Source organism: Microcaecilia unicolor, chromosome 6 (genome assembly GCF_901765095.1).
Source record: "Microcaecilia unicolor chromosome 6, aMicUni1.1, whole genome shotgun sequence".
Classification (NCBI taxonomy): domain Eukaryota; kingdom Metazoa; phylum Chordata; class Amphibia; order Gymnophiona; family Siphonopidae; genus Microcaecilia; species Microcaecilia unicolor.
In genome coordinates, this window is record NC_044036.1 from 31,019,991 (window position 1) to 31,041,576 (window position 21,586).

The window sequence follows — 21,586 nt, forward strand, 5'->3', positions numbered from 1 at the left end:
GCTCCAAAAAGGGGGCGCGGCCATGGGAGGGTAATGGGCAGATCAGGGGCATTCCTAAAATTTGTGCTCACTGTTATAGAATAAGGGGGGGTCACGCCTAATTTAGGCGCAATGATTTACACCAGGGTTTACTTGGTGTAAATCCTTGTGTCTAAAGTTAGGTGCTAAGCGTATTCTATTAACAGCGCCTAACTTTCAGCATCATTTATAGAATAACGCTTAGAGCATTATTTTTTGGCGCTATTTGTAGAATTTAGTCCTTAGCGTACGAAATTGTTTACTCAGGTTATAGAATGATGCCAGTTAGGCACATAAGTTAATTGGCATTAATAACCAGTAATTACTGCTAATTGGAGTTAATCAGTGCTAATTGGCACTAATTTAGAGTTATGTGCATAACTGCACTTAGTCGCTATTCTAGAAACTTAGCACAGAAAATCTAGAGCACATAAATGCCCAGGAAGTTGTACAATGACCCTGAGCTGGAGTTAATAATGCGCACTAATGTGTTGCTCTACTGCAGATCTCGTTTTATGCAATGGGTAGTAGGGATGGGCAACCCCCAAATTTTTGCTTCATTTTGCTTTTCATGCTTTTTGCACATAGCCGCCGAGAGGGGGGGCAGGGGGGACAAAATTCCCTGGGCCTCCGAGGGGGGCCCGGCACCGCATTCCCACCCGCCCTCCATCGTCGACCGTCTGCCACCGGGCCGGGCTCCCAGCATTGAAATCACAGCGCCTCTCACCTCCGTGTGAAAGCGCTGCAGGCAGCAGGGCAGCAGATCGCCTCCCTTCAGGCCTCCTTCCCTCCCTGTGTCCCGCCCTCTTCTGATGTAACTTCCGTAGGGCGGGACACAAGGAGGGAAGGAGGGCCGAAGGGAGGCGATCTGCTGCCCTGCTGCCTGCAGGGCTTTCACACGGAGGTGAGAGGCGCTGTGATTTCAATGCAGGGGGCCTGGCCCGGTGGTGAGTGGAGGGGGGAATGGCGTCGGCGACCTTGAGGGGGGTGGAGGGGGGAGCAGCGGCGGTAACCTCGGGAGGGGGGAGCGGTGGCGGCGACCTCGGAAGGGTGGAGGGGGGACAGTGGTGGCGACCTCGGGGGGAGGGCGGCAGGGGCAGGGCCCTGGGGGCGGCCTTGCCCTGGACCCAGCCCAGTCTCTCGGTGGCCCTGTATTTGCAGCATTGTTTGTTCTGTTTTGGTGAGTCTTCATTTTCGTTTCGGAGGCAATGCCATTAAGAGTTCATTGTCTTTGCAAAGAGTGCGCGTTCTTCCCAAAAAGCGTGCACTTTCCCCTGATACTGCGCATGTATGTGACAGTTGCACACAAACATCCTGATTCTATAAAACTCACCAAAAATTGTACATGCAAATTTAGACGCGTTCCCAATTGGTGTGTGCGCTTTAATAAAAAAATATCAAATTAGCACCAATAATTGGTAGATTTAATTGGGACCTACGCACCTAAAATTTACATGTGGAAATGGGAGGGTCATGGGCATTTTGGGGAGGATTGGGGGTGTGGTTTTCAGTTATGCGCATAATTATAGAATAACGGTGGTCTTCGCATTGGTGCAAATGGCAGCAGCTAAATTTACGTGCAACCTCTCCACTTAAGTGTTAATTCTTTAAATCGCAATTCAGTTGCGGCTCATAGAATACCGCTTAAGCAGGTTTCTTTCAGAGCTGATAGTTTAGACGCTATATATAGAATCCAGCCCAAAATCTCTTGTTTATTTTCTGCTCAATTTTATTTGTTAACGACAATATGTCGTTGACATTTCCTATGTCTTTGCAAACGAGAGCCCATCCCTACATGGTAGCACATATTATTAGTAAGTCTAGCTACCCTGTTTCCCCAAAAGTAAGACATCCCCCGAAAATAAGACCTAGTAGAGGTTTTCCTGAATTGGTAGATATAAGGCCTCCCCCGAAAGTAAGACCTAGCAAATTTTTGTTTGAAAGCAGGGCTGCCGAGAGCCGGACAAGGCCGCCCCCGGGCCACCCCCCCCCCCCCCACCCAAGGTCGCCAGGCCTCCCCCCTCCACCCACCCTCCGTCGCTCCCGGAACTAACCTTAAACGCCTCCTTTCACCTTCGCAGCAAGCAGCAGCAGGGCAGACCTCTCCTTCCTTCCGTGCCCCGCCCTCAAGGATGTTACGTCAGGCGAGGGCGGGACATGGAAGGAAGGAGTGGCCTGCCCTGCTGCTGCTTGCTGCGAAGGTGAAAGGAGGCGTTTAAGGTTAGTTCCAGGAGTGACGGAGGGTGGGCAGGCCAACCCCGATCCAACCCCGATGTTTCCCCGAAAAATAAGACAGCCCCTGAAAATAAGACCTAGCGCATTTTTGGGGGCAAAAATTAATATAAGACAGTGTCTTATTTTCGGGGAAACACGGTATATGTTAGATCAGTCCATTTCCACTCTATTTATTAAAAACCTGTTATAACAAAAACAGATGTAGTCATTACTGAACACCTGCTTCCAAAGTGTGCCTGAAGTTGTATTCCTTAATATAAGTTTTGAAAGCTGTATCTATCACCTTTAGGCGTCCACTGAAGTTCCAGATGTGTTCTGTACAATCAAATCAGCTCTTAAGGCAGGGGTACTCAAATCCAGTCCTCGAGGTCCACAACCCAGCCTGGTTTTCAGGATTTCCACAATGAATATGTATGAGACCTGTTTTTCATTCTCTGCTTCCATTCCATGCAGATAGATCTCATACATATTCATTGTGAGAATCCTGAAAACCAGGCTGGGTTGTGGACCTCGAGGACTGGATTTGAGTACCCCTGCCTTAAGAGAAGTCGCTTGCTGGCTTAAGTGAATCAGCAGCGTGAATGCCTTCACTGTGTTAACATGAGGGCTTTTTTGAGGGGGTACTTGGGGGTACTGAGTACCGGCACCTTTTCCATTGTCTCCTAAAATTGACCTATGGACCCCAAATTTTAATGAAAGAGGTCAGGCTCTACACACTAATTCTACCTTGTCATATATTCTGGGACTGGTTCCAGGGGGCCTGGCCATTGTGGGGTGAGTCCCTCAGTGATCTCCCCACCCCTGGAAGGTGGCCTAGCATTTGAGTACCGGCACCTTTTTTGCTAGAAGAAACACGCTGGTTAACACTTACATATGGACAGACTGAAAAGCAGTGGCGTAGCCAGTATGGGGCCACGGGGGCCTGGACCCCCGTAGATTTGCCCCTGGACCCCCCTGCCGACGACCCTCTCGACCCCCCTCCCGCTGCCAACCCGCCGTTGCCTACCTTTGCTGGCGGGGGACCCCAACTCCCGCCAGCCGAGCCGAGGTCCTCTTCTTCCCAATCCCGCGCAAGGCTTCGTTCTAGTCTGATGTCCTGCTTCGTTCTGTTTCTGTGAGTCTGACGTCCTGCACGTACAACGTGCAGGAAGGACATCAGACTAGAACGAAGCCTTGTGCGGGATTGGGAAGAAGAGGACCTCTGCTCGGCTAGCGGGGGTTGGGGTCCCCCACCAGCAAAGGTAGGCGACGGCGGGTTGGCAGCGGGAGGGGGGTGGTCAAAGTTGGTGGCGGTGGGGGATCGGCAGCACCGGGGGGAGGCTAAAATGTGCCCCCTCACCTCGGGCTCTGGACCCCCCCCCTCCCGCCGAAGGCTGGCTACGCCCCCTGCTGAAAAGATTACAGATTCATGGTCATTGCTAACTCTTCTACCTTCTGCATGTTTCCTTTCCTTCCTACTAAGCTCTTTGGAGCAGGGAATGCCCTTACCCTGTGGTATATGACTTGTGTTCATTCCTTGTATGCCTGCACTGATATATGTAGCCTTATTATATTTAGTGCTGTGTTTATTAGCAGCAGGGGCATAGCCAGACCTTGACGGGAGGAGGGGGGGGGGGGGGGTCAGAGCCCAAATTGGGGGGGTGCACGTTGTGGCCCACCAATGGTACGTTGACTGGTGGGAATCCCCAACCCCCGCCAGCTGAAGCATTTGTCCCGCTCTAGTCTCACATTGTCTGCCCTTCTCTGTTCTCATTCGCACCATACACACTCGTTTTAATGAAACTGAGCATACTTGTAGTGTTGCGCATGCTCAGTTTCACTAAAGCGAGTGTGCACGGCGCGACCGAGAAGAGCAGGTTAGGCAATGTGGCGAGACCAACGGGGGACAAATGCTTCAGCTGGCAGGGGTTGAGGACCCCGCAAGACAATCTGGGGGCCCCAGAGCCAATTTGGGGGGGGAAGGGCAGGCACCTGTGGCCCCCTGTAGCTACGCCACTGATTAGCAGTACCACGATATGCAAATGAAATATTGTGCGGCTGATGCAATGGTGACATCTAGAGGCCAATTGTGTAATTGCAGGAAAATTTGAAATAGTCTCGTCCTTCCTAAGCTTAACTGTGGTACAGAAGGATTGACGTACATAACTTTTGACACAAATTAATGAACTCATTTGTCAGAAGCCCTATAAAGTATGGGCAGGCAATCACAGTGGGGCACTTAAGTAAACCACTTAAGTGAAATGTAAGTTTCCTGTCTGGTTTAAGCTGTGTATTGGGGGCAGGGGCGTAGCCAGACTTCGGCGGGAGGGGGGGTCCAGAGCCCAAGGTGAGGGGGCACATTTTAGCTCCCCCCAGCACCACCGACCCCCCACCATTGCCCCCCCCGGCTGCCGACCCCCCCCCCCCCCGCCATTACCGACTTTGCCCCCCCACCACCGACCCTCTCAACCCCGCCTCCCGCCATCAACCCACCGTCGCCTACCTTTGCTGGCGGGGGACCCCAACCCCCGCCAGCCGAGGTCCTCTTCTTCTCGCAAAAGGCTTCCTTCTGTTTCTGACGTCCTGCACAGATCCGCAAGGCTTCGTTCTGTGAGTCTGACGTCCTGCATATTGTACGTGCAGGACGTCAGAAACAGAAGGAAGCCTTTTGCGAGAAGAAGAGGACCTCGGCTGTTGGGGGTTGGGGTCCCCCGCCAGCAAAGGCAGGCGACGGCGGGTTGGCGGCGGGGGGGGGGGGGGTCCAGGGCCAAATCTACGGGGGTCCAGCCCCCCCCAGGCCCCACATAACTATGCCACTGATTTGGGGGTAAACAACTTATTATTTTATGTCTGTGTATCATATTGACAAAGTTTATTCCGCTATATGGAGTTGACATGACTAATATAGTGATTACAACATTTTTACACAAGTTATACAGTCACAAGAGTCCCCTGCTCCAAAGAGCTTATGGTCTACTGATGGACCGAGAGTTCCCCCAGCATGCACTGTGTAATATTTCAGAAGAACAACCTGATCATTGTAGCTATCAAAAAATGTACTCTTAAAATTTGTAGAAGTACATACATTGCTTTCTAATTTGGTTCAAACTGTAGGTGTGACGCTGTTTGTGACAAACATACATTTATTTATTTATGACTCACCCCATCACTACAGCTCAACAAGGACAGGTACAGTAAACATTCGTATCTGACACGTAAAAATGATAAGGTATGTATGCAAAACAATATTAAATAAAATGAGCCACAAATGTCACATGGAATAGTAAGTTACTCCTTCCTATACTTGTCACTGAAACCCTGTTGATTATTTATTACTAATGTGAACCAATCAGACCCGGTGCATGTGAATAGTTGACTTAGAGGCGTATTTTCAAAGCACTTAGACTTACAAAGTTATATAGTGTTTCTAGCATTACCACAGAGAACGCTGAACATTGTTTTGTGTTTTCTTCCATGAATTTGTATTGTACGTTTTGTAGTTCTGCATTCCGGGCCCTGGGACATACGGTAACCCTTACATGGTGCTGGAGGAGAAGGCAACGCGGTCTGGAAGCTCCCGTGGAATCTTGGACTCCAGAACCAAGAAATGTGAATTATTTGCTAGGGCAAGTGAAATGCCCTCCCCGGTGGCATAGCTAGGATTGGATGGGCTGCGGATGGAAAAATTAAGATGGGCCCCTGTAACACCATTTCTCCCAAGGTAGTGGGAACTGGGGGGGGGGGGGGGGACCCCTTCAGCACTCCACTAACCAAAACCTGCAAAATACACGTTCCAGACCCATACAGAAAACCTGTCATAATAAAGCCCCTTTCTTTCCGAGCACTCTACCAAAACCCTCATCCACACCCTTGTCACCTCTCGTTTAGACTACTGCAATCTGCTTCTTGCTGGCCTCCCACTTAGTCACCTCTCCCCTCTCCAGTCGGTTCAAAACTCTGCTGCCCGTCTCGTCTTCCGCCAGGGTCACTTTACTCATACTACCCCTCTCCTCAAGTCACTTCACTGGCTCCCTATCCGTTTTCGCATCCTGTTCAAACTTCTTCTACTAACCTATAAATGTATTCACTCTGCTGCTCCCCAGTATCTCTCCACACTCGTCCTTCCCTACACCCCTTCCCGTGCACTCCGCTCCATGGATAAATCCTTCTTATCTGTTCCCTTCTCCACTACTGCCAACTCCAGACTGCGCCTTCTGTCTCGCTGCACCCTACGCCTGGAATAAACTTCCTGAGCCCCTACGTCTTGCCCCATCCTTGGCCACCTTTAAATCTAGACTGAAAGCCCACCTCTTTAACATTGCTTTTGACTCGTAACCACTTGTAACCACTCCCCTCCACCTACCCTCCTCTCTTCCTTCCCGTTCACACTAATTGATTTGATTTGCTTACTTTATTTATTTTTTGTCTATTAGATTGTAAGCTCTTTGAGCAGGGACTGTCTTTCTTCTATGTTTGTGCAGCGCTGCGTACGCCTTGTAGCGCTATAGAAATGCTAAATAGTAGTAGTAGTAGTAGTAATGTCCAGGACTCAAATAGCCACAAACTTAGGGTTACCATATTTGCTCCCTCCAAAAAGAGGACGCATGCCCCACCTCCCACCACACCCCCCACCCACCCTGCCCCCTGTCACAACGCTCCACCCCTTTCACACCCCCCACCCCCCTTTCACACACCCCTAAGGGTGTCCTATCCTCCCCTCCCCTTACCTTACTGTACTGCCCTGGTGGTCTAGTGATCTCTTCAGGGCAGGAAAGAGCCCCCTCTTTCCTGCCTGGAGCACTGCCCTGCATACTGCTGCTTGCTGACGGCCCCGGCGCCGATTCAAAATGGCCACCGAGAGTTGAAGCGGCCTCGCCGGGACCGTCAGCAAGCAACAGTATGCAGCCAGGGCGAGGCTCTTTCCTGCCCTGAAGGGGTCACTAGACCACCAGGGCAGTACAGTAAGATAATGGGAGGGGACTAGGATAGGACACCACTAAGCCCGCCAGCCTGCTCATTTGTCTGGAAATCCGGACAAACGGGCAGGCTGGCAAAACCCGCCCGGTTGCCCGGCCATGTCCTCAAAAAGAGGACATGTCTGGGTAAAACCGGACAGATGGTAACCCTACACAAACTTACCTATAAAAGGCAGCACACGCTAGAAAAACAGAGCCAGCCAGACTGCTACAAGTCTCTACACAGAAACTAAACACTAGCAGAATACCTCACTTTTATCACTGCTGCAGAATACAGGCAGAGCCTCAAATACAAAATAAGCAATCACAAATGATATAGGAACTCTGAATGCAATGCAACACTTGAGAAACAGAGTATATTTCCTTCTGTACTGCATAAAATAGAAAGTTATCAGCTGCATCCACACACATTTGGGGAAAGCAGGAGGCTGGCAGTGTCAGCGACTGAAGCACCCACTCCTGGCCGGCTCCTTAAGTCTTCGATCTACCGCATCCCACCTGCATGGGAAAATGAAATGACATCACAGGAGGTGGGACACGGCAGAGAGAAGACTTGAGGAATCAGCCGGCAGCAGGTGCCTCAATCACGGACACTGCTGTCAACATATCCCAGGATTGGAGGCCCGCTGGGGGAGGGGGAGGAAGGGACTAGAGAGGAGGCGCCCGTCTGCCGGGAGATGAGGAAGAATAGGAAGACATGCTTGGGGGGGGGGGGGGGGAATCAGATGAGCCCAAAGTGGGTGGGTGGGCCTGTGGCTATGCTGCTACTGTTGGAAAGAAGTATGACAGGTTTATTAGACTTGGCCAAACGTCACAAAGCCCCCCCCCCCCCCCCAATTTAGGAAAACCACCTGGACAGTTGCCTAAAAAGAGGACATGTCCAGGGAAACCCGTTTGGTAACCCTACCCTTCCCCTTTAAATCAGCTGCAGAGTAGTGGGAGGTCACCTCTTTGTTCCTACTGCTCTGCCTGTCCTCTGTCAGCTCTGGCTGACAGCACCGTGCAGGAGTTGAAATTGGAAAGCAAATATTTTCCATGTCATACTCTTTGATTTTAACAGCCTTATGGTGCTGGCCAAGGAGGTTTATGCTGGCTGTCTGAGATGATAGAGGGCAGGCAAAGCACCCGGGATGAAGAAACAAATTCCCGCCACTCTGCAGCTGATTTTAAAAAACAAGAACATTTCCATAGTGGCCCCTACCAGTGGGTGGCCCTGGACGTTTTGCTGGGCTCGATCAATGGTAGGTACCAGGGGCGTAGCCAGACCTAAGCGGGAGGGGGGGGTCCAGAGCCCAAGGTGCGGGGGGGGGCACATTTTAACCTGCCTCCCCCAGCCGCTGACCCCTCCTCACCGCCGACCCTCCCCTGCCACTTTCGACGACCCTCCCCCGCTGCCAGGTACCTTTGCTGGCGAGGGTTCCAACCCCCACCAGCTGAAGTCTTCTTCAGCACCGATCTCCGGCGCATTCGCTGATCTGTGCTGTGAGTCCTGACTGATGTCCTGCACATGCATGCTCAGTATCGCCCCTTCTTGATTGACTGTACACTTGTCCTTTAGATTGTAAGCTCTTTGAGCAGGGACTGTCCTTCTATGTTAAACTGTACAGCGCTGCGTAACCCTAGTAGCGCTTTAGAAATGTTAAATAGTAGTAGTAGTAGTAGTAGTAGTTAAAGGAACGTGCAGGACGTCAGTCAGCACTTACAGCACAGATCAGCGAACGCGCCGGAGACCGGCGCTGAAGAAGACTTCGGCTGGCGGGGATCCATCAAAGGTACCTGGCGATGGCGGGGAGGATTGTCATCATTGGGGGGGAATCGAGAGTGGAGGGGGCCAGGGCTAAATCTGTGGGGGCCCATGCCCCCGTGGCCCCACCTAGCTACGCCCCTGGTAGGTACGCCCCCCCTGGCCCTCCCCTTTTGTTTCACTGAAGCTGTGTGACTGTACTGCTGTCTTCTCTTATTTCCTCTTTTGTGATTCTAGGACGACAGTTTGGGACCAGGTACTTATAATCTAAAGGATTTGCTGACCGAGTTCTTGAATCGAGTTGTCAGCAAGCGAGGTCCATATGAAACTTTCACAGAAGACAGGTCCAAGCCTATTTTGCATGGCTATCTTGCTGCACCAGTATGTAGATGTATTCTATTTATACTAGAATTAATCCCATTGCATTTTCCCTTCCTGTTTTCTTCCGTGCTCCTTTAGGGTACAGCAGCTGCAGTGCCTGATTCGTACACAGGCTTTTTATTGGTAATAGTACAGCAGAGCCCTACTAAATGCGTAGACCCCACCCCTGGTGACGAGGTCCCAAAACATATTTCTATAAGTGGGATATGTTTAATTCAGGTCAGATTTTATTACAAAATGAATTTCACTCTCAGTGTTGCTGTTTGCAAACAGGGTGCCTGGTTGACACAGAATTGCTGGCCTCAAAGGGTAGGAGGGGACATCGGCCGTCCATATCACACTTTGGCCAGCAGGAGCTTCAGGTTTATTGGGCAAGGCCATAGTTATTGGGGGGTGGGGGGAGAGGGTAGAAGACTAAGAAAGTGGGGAAAAGCATTCAGAGCTTGGCTTATGGAAAGCATTGCCTTGTTTGACAGACCAACGTCTAGTGATGCAACCTGACACATCTCTAGGAGTCAGGTGTTGCTGTTTTCCAAGATGGAGGTGAGAGAAAGATGCAGCTGGATACCATCCCACTGGGGGGGGGGGGGGGGGGGGAGGGTCTAGCAGTGCAAAGGCTCTCTGGGCCTCCCTATGCACCTATGCAGGCTGCTGGACCAGGGGTGTCTGGACTGGGGTACTCTGATTAGGAGTGCCCTGGAACAGGTAGCCTCAGTGTGGAGGTGGCTACTGGGCTGACCTGGGCCATGAAGTGAAACACTGCTTAATGCGGCTTACATGGGGCAATGGAGGGTTAAGTGACTTGCCCAGAGTCACAAGGAGCTTCCTGTGCCTGAAGTGGGAATCAAACTCAGTTCCTCAGTTCCCCAGGACCAAAGTCCACCACCCTAACCACTAGGCCACTCCTCCACTGTTGCTACTATTTGAGATTATACATGGAATGTTGCTAGAAGTCAGCCCTTGCAGATCACCAATGTGACCGCGCAGGCTTCTGCTTCTGTGAGTCTGACGTGCAGGACGTTAGACTCACAGAAACAGAAGCCTGCGCAGCCTTCTACATGGAATGTTGCTGGTGGAATAGCAACATTCCATGTAGAATCTCCAATAGTATCTATTTTATTTTTGTTATTGTTACATTTGTACCCCGTGCTTTCCCACTCATGGCAGGCTCAATGTGGCTTACATGGGACAATGGAGAGTTAAATGACTTGCCCAGAGTCACAAGGAGCTGCCTGTGCCTGAAGTGGGAATCGAACTCAGTTCCTCAGGACCAAAGTCCGCCACCAAAGTCCACCACCCTAACCACTAGGCCACTCCTCCACACCTCAAATGATCCTGAAGATCCCACGTAGGATTTTCAGACCAAGGCTGAAGTAACATTTCTGTGTAAAGGGAAAAGGGGGTGGGGGGGGGGGGGAAACCTTGGTAAAATTCAGCAGTTTGTTTTTGGTTGTTTTTTTTTTACATTGGGAACAAATTCCCAGTTTGGTGGGTCAGCATTCCAAATGTACTATCCTGTAGTGTGATGGTTTCACCGTCGGATTTTTGCATGCTAAACCCCTTACTGCATCGGAAAAATCAAAAGAAAAGCACCACGCTAAAGGAGAGTGCAGCTTATTCAATCGGCCCCTCTTCAGGTTTGGAAAGAATAAGAAAATGAAAATAAACATGATAATATTTACAACCAACAGATGGCGCTGTCATTGAATTAAAAAGGCTGGATTTTACAGCTTAACTGTAGGTTGCCGCTATCCCGTGGAACAGATGTTGCTGTGCTTCTCCGCCACTAGTTGACAGAACACATAACAACCAGTGGCAGACTATGTGGTCGGTTTCTGTGAGTCTGACGTCCTGCACCAGACTCTCAGAAACAGAAGCCTTGCAGATCAGCAACGCGGAGAAGAGGACTTTGGCTGGCGGGGGTTGGGGACCCCTGCCAGCAAAGGTACCCGACGGCGACGGTGGCGACGGGGAGGGTTGGTGTCGGCGGGAAGCGGGGTCGAAAGGGTTGGCGCCTGGGGGGGGGGGTCAAAGGTGGTGGTGGCGGCGGGTGGCGGCGGGAGGGGTGTCAAAATGGCAGGGGGGGTTGGCGGCGCCGGGGGGGGGGGGGCTAAAATGTGCCCCTTCACCTCGAACTCTGGACCCCCCTCCCACTGTAGTCTGGCTACGCCCCTGATGTGACAGCAGTCATGGGGAGGGGATATGTGCTAGCATGCCGCATGAAATCATTTCCAGTGCCTCTGTGGGTCTGTCTGTGTCTACAACCTGGAGAGTAAGGAAGAGGAGAGAAGTAGTTTGAAAGAAACAGTTCTCTAACTGCCGTGTTTCAGTATATCAATGTCTCAGTGCTGCAGGAGCTGGTACAGCTTCATGCCATTGAGAGGGGGGGGGGGGCGCGGGGATTTTATTTTTCTGGCTACAAGGCATACGCAGCGCTGTACACCATACATGAAAAGACAGTCCCTGCTCAAAGAGCTCACAATCTAAATAGGACAAACAGAACAACTAAGAGGTAAGGGAATTAAAGAGAGGTGGGGATAAAAGGGTACAGGGCAAGTGAGTAGTGGTTAGGAGTCAAAAGCAACGTTAAAGAGGTGGGCTTTTAGCCTGGATTTGAAAACGGCCAAAGACGGGGCTAGACGTACAAGCTTGGGAAGTCTATTCCAGACGTGAGGTGCAGTGAGATAAAAGGAACGGAGTCTGGAATTAGCAGTAGAGGAGAAGGGGACAGACAAGAGAGATTTATCCACAGAACGGACTTCCACACAGACTTCCACACAGTCCGGTGGAGCTGGAAGGGACTTACAGAGATATCATGAGAGAGGCCCTCCATATTTTAGGGGAAAGATAAAGAAATATGTTCCTGGATGTGAACTGCCTTCAAGCCAACTACATTGATTGTCTACAGAATCCTGAGTAGAGTAGAACAGGCAACAAGAATCAATTGCTTACTCCTTCAAAAAGTAGAAAAACTAGGGAACACTCCATGAAGGTACATGGCGATATGTTTAAAACAAATAGAAGAAAATATATTTTCACTCTATGAATAGTTAAGCTTTGGAACTTGTTAAAGTGGTTAGGATAATTGGGTTTAAAAAAAGTTTGGACACGTTCCTTGAGGAAAAGTCCATAAACTTTTATTAAGGTGGACCTGGGGAAAGCCATTGCTTATCCCTGGGACTGGTAGCGTGGAATATTGCTACTCATTGGGATTCTGCCAGGTACTTGTGACCTAGATCGGCCACTGTTGGAAGTAGCATAGTGGGTTAGATGCACCTTTGGTCTGGCCCAGTATGGCCATTCTTACGTTCACATGGCTATTCAAGGACCCATAGAATTTAGCTTGGTAAAAATGCAGGGGCCAGTGCAGGTATTTGGAATCAGCTGCCAGATGAATTAAGGCCCGTACCAGAGTATTTGAAATTCCAGAGTGTTGATCCTGACTCATTAAGCTAACGTGATTTGGCTTTCAAAATGCTGTTGAAAAGTATTTTAGTTTCAGCCATGTCACTGATTTTACTTTTGGTAGAGGGAGAGGTGTAGAAGTTATGAATTGTTAAATGTATTTTAATTTTGCACTTTAATGTATTTTCATTGATGATAGTTTTATTTTAAATATTTCAGTTTTAGTTATGGCTAAACTGTAACCCGCTTTGTATGACCTTTTGATCGAGAAGACAGAATATAAGCTCCTGATTTAAATGTACCATTTGCTAAACCTTTCTGTTCTATTGAACTGAAGCTAAAATGTTTCATAACCTGTCATCTTCAGAAACAGTTGACTGATTCTGGTCCATATGCATTCAAAGATTTTAACGATGAAATGAAAAGCAAGCGCAAAAGTGTCCATGGGAAGTTTTCAAAGGCTTCTCGGGAGCAGCGATTTCGATCTGAGGTAATGTATCAGTTTTTCTAACAGCCAATGCGAGGTTGCACCTTATGCATTCCTTTCCTTTCTCCTCTTGTAGCAATAAAAATGTCTTTACTATTTCACGTGATAAAAAAAAAATCTAAATAAGAAAAGTGTGTGTTTTCCTGAAAATTAATGAGAATGTTTCTTTTTCACCTGGTTTAAATGAAAGCTGTTCGGTCTGTGTTCTGTGCAATGTTTCAGAAAGACACGTGAACAGTTGTAAAACTTGAAGGTCCTTTATGCAAAGAACACTGAGGAAGGGATTGGAACATTAAAGTTGGGATGCTCAAAATTCCACTGGTATTGTACAAAAGGCTCTTCCGAATGAGGAGCCTTTTGTAAAATACCTATAAGAATGTTGGTAAATACACAAGTGTCTGCCATTGTTTACTCTTTCCAAAGTACTAGGGGGCACGCAATGAAGCTACAAAGTAGTAAATTTAAAACGAATTGGAGAAAACGTTTCTTCACTCAATGTGTAATTAAACTCTGGAATTCGTTGCCAGAGAATGTAGTAAAAGTAAGTAGCTTAGCGGGGTTTAAAAAAGGTTTGGATGGCTTCCTAAAGGCAGTGTCGTTCCTAGGGTGGCTGACACCCGGGGCGGATCGCCGATGCGCCCCCCCCCCCCGGGTGCAGCGCAACCCCCCCTGGCGAAAGGACACCCCCTGGTGCATTTTTACCTACTGGGGGGGGGGTGTCGCGCGCCTGTCGGCTTCGCTCGTTCCATGCTCCCTCTGCCCCGGAACAGGACCTGTTCCGGGGCAGAGGGAGCAAGGAACGAGCGGAGCCGACAGGCGCGCGGCACCTCCCCCCCAGCAGCGTGCACCCAGGGCGGACCGCACCCACCGTCCCCACCCTTGGTACGCCACTGCCTAAAGGAAAAGTCCATAGACCATTACTAAAATGGACTTGGAGAAAATCCATTGCGTATTTCTAGGATACCTGTCAACTATATGTAGCTCTTCTCTACTTATAATGTCAACAATTCCAAATTAAACTGAAGTAGAGGAAATAATTAGAGTAATACGCCCCTCTGTAGTGATCGTTCTTATATTAACTAATAATGGAGGGGGGAGTCTCATAAGGGTGTGATATTTGATAGAAACCTTACGTTTGAGCCACACATACAGGTTAAGAAGAAATAGACACAATTTCTCCCCTAATATTTTTTAGATTGATTGCTCCAACTATAGTTTTAGCTCATCTGGACTATCGTAACATTGTTTTTCTGGGATGTAAGGAGGTTATCATAAAGAAGGTTCAGGCGTTATTAAACACCGCTGCTCGTTTGATCTTTAAGTGCTTGAGATTTGAGAGGGCTGCGCCCCCGTCTGACGCAATTGTATTGGTTGCCTGCACAACCACATATTATTTTAAAAATATGTTCATTGGTGGTTTTGATATTACGTGGCTTAGCTCCAAGTTATACGTCATCATTGATTTGTTTGTCAGCTAGAAACTCTAAACCTGCTTCAAGCGAGTTCCTGATCCTAAGAGAATGGTTTATAAGATGTTTTTTTTTCTCTGCAACATTTGCCTATCAGGCAGCAAGTTACTGGAATGATCTTCCATGTATGATTACATTACAGCTAGACTATGGTAAATTTCGTAACATGAACGTTTTTTGGATCTTAATTTTAATGGATTTTAAGCTATAATGCTGTAATGGTCCTGGGTATGCTCAGCTTCTTGTATTGTAAGCCATACTGAACCAGAAATGGTATGCGTGGGATATAAGTGTCATTATGTTATGTTATATGAAATCCCATCCTTCCTTTCCCATATATGCTGGAAATTTGGAAACATTGACTGTTGGACAGTGGCGTTCTGACCCTAGCTGACACCAGGGGCGGATCGCTGATGCGACCCCCCCCCCCCCCCCCCCGGCAAAATGACACCCCCCCCCCGGGTGCACACCGCTGGGGGGGGGGGTGCCGTGGCACGCGCCTGTTGCCCTGTCTCCGAGTTCACAATTCACATGTGTTCACTGCTCCCTCTGAGTCTGCCCCGGAACAGGTTACGAATTGCGAACTCGGAGACAGGGCAACAGGCGAGCACCACGGCACCCCCCTTGGTACACCACTGCTGTTGGATAGACTGTATTTTACTCTTTACTTCTGAGCTGAATGCTGTTTCGATCCGTGCAATTTGCCATTCTGGTTTTTGCATTTTTGTTTTTAGTTCATCCACAATCGAAGATTTTGACCCTTTTGCGTGATAGAGCTTTTTATGACCAATGATTATATGAGTGTATAATGAATGCAGTTGTTGCATAGTTTGAAGCTCCCGTTCTGCAGTCTTCTCCACCTATTTTTTAGTGTTGGGTGTGACATTAATAGCTAATTGCCGGGACCACACAGCACTCTTTGTGTTTAGGCAGAAATGGATTTTTCCTTAGTGTCCCTCCAGACACTAAGGCACGCACAACCCATCAGTCACATTCTGGGCCGGTCCGGAGGGACTAAAGGAAAGCAAATTAGCAGGTAAGGGGCTGGTGTTTGGGTGGTGGGGCTAGTTCTGGGCAAGACTTCTACGGTCTGTGTCCTGTAAGGTATACACAAGAAGTAGCACATATGAGTTTATCTTGTGGGCAGACTAGATGGACCGTGCAGGTCTTTTCCTGCCATCATCTACTATGTTACTATGTTAATTTCTCCTTAGTTGCCTTTTCCTGTTTTTGAGTGGGTTGCTACATAGGTGACCCATTGTAAACTTGCCTTCTCTTTGCCTAAAGGGTGAAGAATGTCGGAAAAGCCCAAACAAGCACCCCTCCTTTCATTTCTCTGTAGGTCCTATGGGAACCACAACCAAGGTGGAGGAACCAGGACACCATTACGGAAAGTCACAAGGAAAATCAAAGGAGTAGGGTGTCTGATGGCACCTCCAACCCAATGAATAAAAGAGAAGTGGTCTAATCAAATCCAATCCAGTGATGAGTTTACTGCATAAGACGCAACACAGTGCCATATTATGTAATCCATGTTCAATATATGATACCAATTGTATGCTTTCCCCTTTTTTACCTGATTGTTCATTACAACTTCCATGTTTTTATAAATATTACCAATTGTATCTGTACTCTGAAATGGCATAAGTCATGACGGAAAATTGTAAGCCACATTGAGCCTGCAAATAGGTGGGAAAATGTGGGATACAAATGCAACAAATAAATAAATAAATAAATATTTCAGCGTTTCCGCCTGCGTCAGGAGTCTGTGATTGTATGGCATCCAATTATCTGATGATAAACAAAACTCAATAGGGTTCTCAGTGCGTAAACTAGGCACTTATGTCTTGTAAAAGACTGCCGATAGTGATACAATGCTGTGGAGTGAAGTCTATCTTCCGCAAAAGGTCGTAGAGGTGTTTTTACTGCAATAAACTCTTCACTACATTGGAATGGATTTGACTACTTCTCTTCTATTTGTTGGGTTGGAAGTACCATCGGACACCCTACTCCTTTGGTTTTTCTTTCTGTAGGTCCCATAGCAGAAGTTGGCGGTGGGGAAGAGGTTTGATTATTCCCCCACCAATACTGGTCTCCTTCCAGCTGACCATCTTCAGGAGTAAAAAAGAAAACCTTGCAGCCCCTCCCAGACTCTTTTCCCTCCTTGTCTCCTTTAAAGAGTCACGTCCGCTCTGGGACATCACTCAAGGAAATAACCTATAAAGGAGGGATTTCTTTTTCAGCTTTCAACTATGTGCAAACTTGGCTCAAAGACTTGACTGGAGACTAATGTTTTTTGTTTATTGTTCAGTAAACTATACTACTTTCGGTTTTTTTTTCTTGCAGGGCCCAGGACCAGCTGCATACGATATAAGATGCCTTTCTGCTGATAAGAAACAAAACATATTGCCCTTCTGCTCATCCGCTAAGCGCAGCCTGTACTTTCCAAATGATGTGAGTCAAGTATATATATATATATATATATATATATATATATATATATATATATATATATACTAGTAAAAAAGGCCCGTTTCTGACACAAATGAAACGGGCGCTAGCAAGGTTTTCCTCGGAGTGTTTGGGAGAGTGTTTGGGAGAGTGACTGTGTGACAGAGGGTGAATGTGTGAGTGTGTGTGTGTGACAGAGAGAGAGACTGGGTGTGAGTGTGTCTGTGAGAGAGTGTGTGTGTGAGCATGACATGAGAGTGTGTGCCAGGGTCCCCCCACCCTTCCACCCTCAGAGTTCCAGGGTTGTCCCCCCTCCCTCCGAGTTCCAGGGTCCTCCCCCCTCCCTCCCTCTGAGTTCCAGGGTCGTCCCCTCCCTGCCTCTGAGTTCCAGGGTCGCCCCCTCCCTGCCTCTGAGTTCCAGGGTCGCCCCCTCCCTGCCTCCCTCCGAGTTTCAGGGTCCCCTCCCTCCCCTGCATTATGCTCTCTCCCCTGCAGTCATCCATATGCAGGCAACGTCCTCTGTGCCCTGCCCCCTTCATCCATCCATGTGCAGCATCTCTCCACTGCCCCCTCCACCTCCCTCCGAGTTCCAGGCCCCCCCTCCACCTCTCTCCCCCCTCCGAGTTCCAGTGTCCCCCTCCCTCCCTCCCAGTTCCAGGGTCCCATGGAACTGGGAGGGAGGGGGGACGGAGAACGTTGGAGGAGTGATGTCAGCAGGTGGTTACGATCCCAGTGAGACACATTGGAATGTTGGAGGAGCAAATATATAGCAATGATTTCTACAACTTAATCTGGTCCCTCACCAAGTCTGACAGTCGCTCCTGTCTGCAGCCCCCATCTGAATTAGCTTTATTTTAGTCTGGAAAGCACAGATACAGCTCTTCCAAGTTTGGGGGAATTTTAGCTGCCTGGGGATGCTGCCTACATGGACCTCTTTTTTCCAATGTGTAAAATTTTGTACTTAAAATGTACCAGACTCTGACCTTTCAGTGTGCTGATTAAAGGCCGGTGGTTTGTTTGAAGAGCAGAATGCATTATTTGGGCTCGCAGCTCAAACTGGAACCAACCTCTGCTATAGAAATAGAGAAAACTGAAGGCAGATAAAGAGCACATGACCTAACCAGTCTGCCTATCCATGCCACCTACTATCCCTTCCTCTCCCTTTGAGATCCTATATACTTATCCAAAGCTTTTTTGAATTCAGACATACTTTTTTGTCTCCTCCATCACCTCCTCTGGGACGCTGTTCCATGGATTCACCACCCTTTCTGTGAAGAAGTATTTCCTCAGGTTACTTCTGAGTCTATCTCCTTGAGTTTATCCCCTTTAACCTTCACCCTATGCCCGCTCAAAAGTACGTAAGTATTACCATACTGGGACAGACTGAAGGTCCATCAAGCCCAGCATCCTGTTTCCAACAGTGGCCAATCCAGGTCACAAGTACCTGGCTGAAACCTAAATAGTAGCAACATTCTATGTAGAACCCCAAAGAGTAGCAAGATTCTAGAATTCTAAAGAATAACAAGATTCCATGCAGAATTTCAAAGTGTAGCAACATTCTATGTAGAACCCCAAAGAGTAGCAAGATTCTATTCAGAATGAATCACAAGTACATAAGTGTTGCCATACTGGGACAGACCGAAGGCCTATCAAGCCCAGCATCCTGTTTCCAACAGTGGCTAATCCAGGTTACAAGTACCTGGCAAGATCCCATTCCAGATCTTCCTTTTCGATTGAAAGAGACTTGCCTCCTATGCATTTATTCCACAGAAGTATTTAAATGTCTGTCATATCTCCCCTCTCCTGCCTTTCTTTCAAACTATATACATTGAGATCTTTAGTTATGTCCCTATGACGAAGACCATTTAAGTAGCCACCCTCTGGACCAACTCCATCCTGTTTACATCTTTTTGAAGGCGTGGTCTCCAGGATTGTTCACAATATTATAAATGAGGTCTCACCAGAGCCTTATACAGGGGCATCATCACCTCCTTTTTCCTATTGGCCATTCATCCACTGGCGTACCAAGGGGGGGACGGTGGGGGCGGTCCGCCCCGGGTGCATGCCGCGCGACGGTCAGCTTCCTTCGTTTCTATGCTCCCTCTGCCCCGGAACAGGTTACTTCCTGTTCCGGGGCAGAGGGAGCATGGCAACGAAGGAAGCTGACCGGCGCGCGGCACCCCCCCCAGTGGCGTGCACCCAGGGGGGGTTCTTTTGCTGGGGTGGAGGGTGGGGTGTCACGCTGCACCGGGGGGGGGGGGCGCTGCACCCGGGGGGGCGGGGCGCATCGGCGATCCACCCCGGGTGTCAGCCCCCCCAGGAACGCCACTGCATTTCTCTCCCTGCACACCCTAGCATCCTTCTAGCTTTCACCATCACCTTTTCTACTTGTTTGGTCACCTTAACATTATTATATATGATCACACAGGATGCTCCTCTTTCATGCACAAACGTTCTTTTTCTTTGTCCCCCTCAACTGTACAGTTCCCTGGGGTTTCTACAACCCAAATGCACAACCCTGCTTTTTTTTTTTTTTTTTTAGTGCAACTCAAATGACCCCTCTCCTCAAGTCACTTCATTGGCTTCCGATCAGGTACCGCATTCAATTCAAGCTTCTGCTACTAACCTACAAATGTACTCGATCTGCAGCCCCTCCTTACCTCTCAACCCTCATCTCCCCTTACGTTCCTACCCGTAACCTCCGCTCTCAAGACAAATCCCTCCTCTCAGTACCCTTCTCCACCACCGCCAACTCCAGGCTCCGCCCTTTCTGCCTCGCCTCACCCCACGCGTGGAACAAACTCCCCGAGCCCATACGCCAGGCCCCCTCCCTGCCCATCTTCAAATCTCTGCTTAAAGCCCACCTCTTCAATGTCGCCTTCGGCACCTAACCTCTACACCTCTACCCAAGAAATCTACACTGCCCCAACTTGACATTTCGTTCTTTAGATTGTAAGCTCCTTTGAGCAGGGACCGTCCTTCTTTGTTTATTTTGTACAGCGCTGCGTAACCCTAGTAGCGCTCTAGAAATGTTAAGTAGTAGTAGTCCCATCAGTTTATACATTTTAAATGCACTGGAGAGCAGTTTACAGTGTAGAGAGTCCTAGACCTCAGTGGAGATTTCTTTCATAAGAGCCAGAAAAAACTCTTAGCTCGCCTTGCCTCCTCACTGGTCTATAATGACTTAAAGTTTTTTAATTTTAACTATTTTACTTAAGCTGCTAATTAAATAACAGATATGAATGCTCAGAATTTATTTATTTATTTTTTGCAAAAACTTCTTTCTTTGTATTGTAAAAATGAAGCAATTTGCTATTTAGCTTATCATTTCCAGGCAGTGTGACCGCTGGCCAACTTGCAGCATGTTTCGCATCAGCTGCGTCAGGGTCCTGTCCACTACATGTCCATTTGAATACCCCCCCTTGCATTTACACTCTGTGCCATTTACATGCGTCTTTACAGAATAACACTTAGTCGATTTGCTACCACTTACATGAGTATACACTTACCCGCCAAAGGGCTGGTATTCTGTCTATTTACACACGCAAGTGGTGGATCAATGCAGACCTCCACTTATACACTGGCCCTTTATGTCCTTAGGCTGGCCCTGAGCTACTCTTTCGGTTAATTGTTTCCTTCAAACAAAGACAGAGTGCTAATTACTGAAAACTTTTTTGATTTCAGAATCCAGTTGGAGTCGGTCGTTACAATATTGCCAAGCCAATGACGCATAAATCAGGCACATGCTGTAAGGCTGTATTTATGTCTAAGGCTGGGCGTTATCTGAGCAACCTAAAACAGGACAAGTCCTGGCAGTAAGTCACATGTCACTTATATTCTCAGAAATGTTAGTAACTGGATATTTATGGAAGATAGAGGCCAACTGAATTTCAGTTTTGGCTTCAGCGCATTTGGCCTTGTTTCGGTTTCAGTTGAAAATACAACTGCATTTTCGGCTGAAAACAAAACTTTTGGTCCTGTGCCCTGAGGCTCTTCTCCTTCCCCCTCCCCCCTCCTGGAACCGAAGGAACTCAAATTCCTCCCTCCCTTTCCAACAGACAGAAGAAGCTGCCCTCCCAGACCCACCTGTAGCCCCTCCCTCCTGAGCCTACCGTACCAGCCTGGTGGTCTAGTGGCTTGTAGGGGCAGGAGTAATCTCCAGTCACTCCTGTCCATGTCATCTCCGCTGGAGGTCATGGCGGCCATTTTGACTGCAGACACAACATGGGCAGAAGTGACTGAGGATCATTCCTGACCCTACAAGCCACTAGACCACCAGGGTGATACAAGAGGCCTGGGGGGAGGGGGCTTCGGATGAGTCCAGGAGGAGGGCTTCTTCTGTTTGGAGGGGGGAAGGGAGGAAGTTGGTCCTTCGGTTTGTGGGGAGGGGAAGTAGAAGAGAGAGGGAGCAGGGGCTCTTCCCATTCAGGGGCTGAAGCCA

General features: G+C 48.6%; 1 protein-coding gene across 1 annotated transcript in view; it reads left to right on the plus strand.

Annotated features, from left to right (window-relative positions):
- LEXM (lymphocyte expansion molecule) overlaps window positions 1-21,586 on the plus strand; it is a 37,680-nt gene that overhangs the window by 10,999 nt on the left and 5,095 nt on the right. Inside the window, exons 4-8 of the mRNA XM_030205635.1 lie at window positions 5,733-5,858; window positions 9,190-9,333; window positions 13,106-13,228; window positions 17,041-17,148; window positions 20,830-20,960. Of these exons, the coding sequence (XP_030061495.1) occupies window positions 5,733-5,858; window positions 9,190-9,333; window positions 13,106-13,228; window positions 17,041-17,148; window positions 20,830-20,960 (632 nt within the window). The remainder of the gene's footprint in view (window positions 1-5,732; window positions 5,859-9,189; window positions 9,334-13,105; window positions 13,229-17,040; window positions 17,149-20,829; window positions 20,961-21,586) is intronic.